At 43.8% G+C, this 5,744-nt stretch overlaps 1 protein-coding gene across 1 annotated transcript; it reads right to left on the bottom strand.

The window, feature by feature from the left end:
- LOC105358800 (scavenger receptor cysteine-rich type 1 protein M130-like) lies at positions 1 to 3,833 on the bottom strand. Its single transcript, XM_078929776.1, has 4 exons — positions 3,733 to 3,833; positions 958 to 981; positions 672 to 869; positions 1 to 487 (listed from the first exon to the last, which is right to left on the bottom strand). The coding sequence occupies exons 1-4, from the start codon at positions 3,776 to 3,778 to the stop codon at positions 165 to 167; spliced, it is 591 nt and encodes a 196-aa protein (XP_078785902.1). The 5' UTR covers positions 3,779 to 3,833; the 3' UTR covers positions 1 to 164.
- Between the last annotated feature and the right edge of the window lie 1,911 nt (positions 3,834 to 5,744).

Genomic DNA, 5,744 nt, shown 5'->3' with positions numbered 1-5,744 from the left:
AGCTTGAGATGACTTTCAATCAAACTTTTACTGATTGATGTACCTGCACAGGTGTTCTAGACATTTCTATAGTGGCGTAAATGTCACAAAAAGTTCCGTCTGTGCTTATTGATCCATCAGCTCCCAGTGAGATTGAACATGTTACAGAAACACGCCTACATTCACTAACTGGCAGCTGTACCTGAGCAGGTGAGTCCAACAGCTTTGTCAGGTGGACAGGCTTTTGTTTTCCTCCATGAGCTTCCACAGTCCAGAAGAACAGACTCATGACCTTCACAGAGAAACTCTCTGCTCAATATGGGAGCTTCTGCTTCTCCATAGAGCGCCCCCTGGAGGACTGAAGGAGCCCCACAGCCCAGCTCCCTACAGACCACCTCTGCATCCAGCAGGTCAAAGTCATCTTCACACACGGAGGACCACCAGTTGTTGGACTTCACCTCCAGCCTGCCTGAACACCGACTGGATCTGTTCTCCAGCCTGACAGAGTCTGGAAAGAGATGAAGAGCAGATCAGACATTGATCAGATGATGGTCTCTCTCATGTGGGGTCTGTGGGAACTTTCATTCCATTGACTTTCCTGGATGGAACTGAAGTGTTTCAGTGTTTTATTGTCTTCTTTACATTTTTCTCTTCTTCCTTAAAGTCACAGAGAGACACACTAATAAACTCACCTGAACAAGTTATGTTCAAATTGTCTCTTGTTTCTCTGACTGACACCAGAGAACCACAATCCAGTCTTCTGCAAACATTGGCTAGAATCTTCATGTCTATGTCCCATACTTCACTCCACTCAGATCCCTGGATCCTCCTCTGCAGTCCACCAGTACAGCGACTGTCTGTTCCTACCAACCTGAATTCTTCTGGACCTACTGAGCACAGACACAGTAATGCCATGAAGCATTGGGACTTCAGCACAACCTACAGCAGATTGTGTTGTTGTGGGTTTGTCTCATTGACCTGTTGTGTGTTCAGCCCACAGTCCTGTGGAGAAACCAGAGAGGGAGCGTGAAGAAGATTAGTCAACTTTCTACAACATGTCACGTGTCCACACTGAAATCTACAGCTATCACTGAATGAAGGTGAGACTCTCATGAAGCCTTAGTCACAGATGCTCTAAAGCTGCGTTCACATCACCCTCAGAAAGACGCGTTTCAGTGTCCACTTCTAGTAAATATTCTATGTCAGGGGTCCCCATATCCAGGCCTGTTATTTTTGGCGGTTGTTTTGAAGCTCCTCATTGGCTAAACTCACCTGATCCAAATAACCAGCAGCAGATAAGGCAGGATTTCTGGAAAAGAAGCAGGACAACGGTCCTCCAGACCTAGATTTGGAGACCCCTGGTCTATGTCAATGCAGGTTTCAGGCATCTGAACTCAAAACTCCTTGGCCGCCTTTACACTGCATGGTTCAAGTGACCCAATTCCGATTTTTTCCTCTCACGTGGCACAGATCTATGGAAGCAATTCTGTAGCATAAATAAAAATAAAAGTCAAAACCAGAAATGCTTTTTCATTTTCAAAATGAAGCTGCATTTTTTGACTCAAAAATAAAATGAAAAAGCAATCCACCAAAATGCTTTTTCATTTCCTTCCTCAACACAGCTTATTCTGTCACTTAATTAAAATTAAAATGAAAATAGTATTTGACATTTCATTTTCAAAAAGGTCCATGGTAAATGTGTACCGACGCACCGCGGACAAGCTTTTTTCTTCGGACCTCCAGCTGCCTTCGCATAGCGGAGCGCGAAGCTCCCGATGATCGCTGAAGGCGGAAATGAAATGCTGCTGCAATCTGAGAAACCATCATATGAATTTGTGTTTCCAGTGGTGTCCAGAACAAAATAAAGACTGATGTAATTCCCACATATTTACACATTTATTTGCAGCTTTGCGCTGAATTTTCTGCTCAGGAGGAGGACCGCAGAAGGCGGACATGCTGCTATGTAGTCCTGAGAAGCTGTGGAAACTCATCAGAAGTTCACAACCATCACAAAGCCGTCTTCTCTGCCGCTAACACAGTCTGCTCCTGTTGCGTGCGTGTGCGTCAGTCAGCAGCCGGACACACGGAGAAAGCAGTGACGTCATCGCCCCGCCTCCCCTCTGCTAATGCTTTTAACAGGTTTTTAAAGCAACATGAAATATATTGAATAATATAATGGCTAATTTAAAATCTGTGTGCAGGTTTTTCACAATTTCATGATCTTTTTATATATTTATGAGATATTTATTGGTTGATTGTGTATTTGCATGAGGTCATATTTATTTATTGAATTAAATATTTATTTATTTAATTATGAACAGTTTAGGACTCCATACGTCCGCAAACACCTCCTCATTCAAAACTCAGAGAGAGCTGAGCAGCCCTCCCTTTTACTCCCCCATGCATCCCCTCAGGAGCGCCCAAAACAACGCCTCCTCCCGTCGCCGCCTTGCCTGCATGACAACCGCAGTCACAAAAGTCTGAAAGAGGTCCGCGGAAGGCGGAAATACTGCTACGTAGTCCTCAGAACGTCTACGTTTGATAGTTTCAGGATTGTATAGTGTAAATGCAAAAATCAGATACGGGTCACTTTTAAAAGATTATGTAAGCGGGTCTTCAAGAAAATCGGATATAGTCAGGAAATCGGATATGAGCATCAAGACCTGCAGTGTAAATGCGGCCCTTGTCAGAAGGCAGAACTCTGTCTCCCCCTCTGGTCACTGGCTGGAGCAGTCTCCAAAGAACAAGCACTTCATCTCCCAGCACCCCCAGCGTGAACTTCCTGGATGCCACACACCTGACTCTCATTCAGTCAATCAACCAAAGTCTACTTCAGCAAGTGCAAAACACGACACGATGCAGGAATCATAAATGTTTATTTGTATGTATGTATGGACAAATGCATGCGTACAAGAGTGTATTGTGTACGTGTTGACATGTGTGTGTGCTAACATGTTTGTAATACTTGAATGTGTGTGGATGAGTGACAGGCCCCGCCCTTTAGGAAAACATTTAATTGTTATAGTTATAGGGGTTTATATAAATATGTTCCTCGTGGAACTGAGGCTCCTGATTGTAACAGTAGCATCTGTCCAACACACAAACTACACACACACTCACTTTCACACTCAGAGTCATGAACTGAGGATGTCAGAGTTCCTGCAGAAACGCATGTGAACCACCAGAGGGCAGAAAAGTCTGAGTGTCGACTCCTGCTGAGTGGATCTTAGAGACCCTGCCGTCACTTTTACTGGAAACTTAAAGTTATCATTTACAGCTTTTGAGTCACTTTAGTTCAATCCACAATTAAAGTGTTTACTGATTTACATGGGGGTTGCATGGTGGTGTAGTGGGAAGCACTCTAACCTCCCCAATGGTTCAAATCCCAGGGGGGAGTGTTTGCATGTTCTACTTGTACATGTGTGGGTTTTCTCCCGTTTCCTCCCCCAGTCCAAAAACACGCTTCATAGGTTCATTGATCAGAGCTTGTCCATTAGGTGTGAATGTGCCGTTTTCAATTGATGCTCCTCTTAATTTTCTCAGGGTCCCTACCTACTGAGACCAGAATGGTCTCCATGGAAACAACCCCATCCTCAACATGAGGCCCCTCATGAGGAGAACAGCGCGTCATGTGTGACATTCTCCAACTCCAATGCACGGATTCTTCTGCAGTCAGCAGGAATGCAAACAGCCGCCACTGCTTTCTCCCAGATCTAAAAGTCAAAGCCAGTCAGGATGGAAGCAGAGTTTTACCTGAGCTGCAGAGACCCACAAACAGCAGCAGAGCTGGACGCTCCATGTCCTCTCCGTCTGTCCTCCCCTCCCGTGCTCCTCTACTTATCACGCCAGTGCTCTGGCCCCGCCCTCCCAGCCTTTCTGCTCTCACTTTTTTTTCAAACTCTGACAGCCTGTTCTTCACAACATCCCTCAAAGACACTAGTTTGATGATTTTCTGGGTGTTTGTTGCTGCTGAGCATCTATAAGGGTTTGAAGTTCCTGACACTTGGGGCTCAGAACTTTACAATCAAGATCTATCTTTTAGCAGAAGAAACTTCAGGAGTAGAACCAAGATGTGATCAACATCAAAACAAGAGTTTCCTCTGAGGAAGACTCTGGTCACCTTAGAAAGGTGGAGGAAGCTCAGGAGTCTGGAAGGAGCTTGGAGTTGAGCCGTCGCTCCACATCAGAGAAAGGTGGTTTATAGCAAATGAATTCAGCTTCCAAAGAAAAGGAGCAGAGAAAAACGGCCTTCATCTGCTCTGGATTTGTTCATTATGGGATGGCAAGCTAAGAAAACAATAAGAATCATTGAAGTTTTAAAGAATATTTTAAAAAGGTGTAAAAACTAAATGTTTTTCCCTTTCCTTCATGACATCCACAAACATTTGAATCATTTCTATCATTTTATCCTCCAAATCTCTGTGTTTAGCGTGTTTCCTGTTGCAGCATCGAGTTCAGCCTCTCTGTAAATTGTGCAATCCAATGCAAACTGGGTTGAGGGCCTTTTGTTAATTTAGTGTGTGCTTCAATGCAACACTTTATTACAATGTTTTCATGACTTTTCATGACTTTTCCTCACTTTAGCATGTATGTCAGTTTCCTAACATAAAGCGGCACTGATACGACATTTGCCCCTGGTGCTGTGTGTTTTTCACATTTCACACTCTTCCTCAGTGTGATATAACCTCAAGAATGCTGATGTGAGATTCAAACACATCCACCCATTTTCTTACCCCTTTCGGGGTCACAGTGTTGCCCCAGCCTGTCCCAATGCCACAAAATCACACAGAGGGACAGTTTAAAAATGATCAACCAACCTACAAACATATTTCTGGACTGTGGAAGAAAGCTGGAGTTCCCGGAGAAAACCCACCGTGGCAGTCAGCTAATCACTGGCTGTGGGGCGAAAGCGCTGCCCACTGCACCACCGAGCCATAAATATGTTAACTTTGTATATTTGTGAATCTGACTCTGAAAGAACACGTGGGTCGTGTGTAGATCTGCATCTTGTAGAACCTGTATTTATCCAGGAAGGTTGATTGAGAACCATTCCTCATTTACAAAGGTGTGTGCTTGTTTGTGCGTTAGAGTGTGTAGATGGGTGTGGTTGTGCACATATCCTGTTAAATGTTGATGGCATTGACAGCATGAAGCTCCAAGCAACGTTTTTAATGTTTTCTCTCTTCGTGTCGATCCCCTCATGTCCTCCATGTTTACCCCCACCTCCCTCTTTCCTCCTCTTCCTAAAACTTCCTCATTCTGACTCTTTTCCATGAGGTTCAGAATTTAAACCAAAAGAAAAGTCAAACTGCAGAGCAGCTCAGCTGCTGCAGCACAAATGTCAGATGATCATATCTAGTCAGAAGAGTTTCCTGTTGAACCGTTTTGCAGATCTGTTATCAAGGATCCTGTTTCCTGATGAAGATTCAGAGATCAAGTTTTGAAATAATCTTTAGGTTTAAAAAGAGAGCTTGGCTGAATATAACCCTCATGGGGGCAAGAGACGTCTCATTTCCGGATCTCCTTTTGACTCTGCTGTAAAGCTTTAGATTGAAATGGACATCAGACGTGATTTTTAATTCTAAACAATATTTGGATTATTGCATTTGCAACATCCAGACGTTTCCACCACGACCTCATGCAACACTAAAGGTCTTTCAGCCTCCTTTTGTTAAATGTCCTTTTGGTGCTTCAGTGTCTAAACGTTTCAGTTCTCCTCATCTTAAATATCTTCAACGTGTTGTTTCTAAAATTAATTCATTTGA

The sequence above is a fragment of the Oryzias latipes genome, chromosome 13, assembly GCF_053564925.1.
Source record: "Oryzias latipes strain Hd-rR chromosome 13, Olatipes_Hd-rR_3.1".
NCBI classification, from domain to species: domain Eukaryota; kingdom Metazoa; phylum Chordata; class Actinopteri; order Beloniformes; family Adrianichthyidae; genus Oryzias; species Oryzias latipes.
Note: the sequence above shows the minus strand (reverse complement) of the source record. Positions and strands in the feature narration are given on the sequence as shown.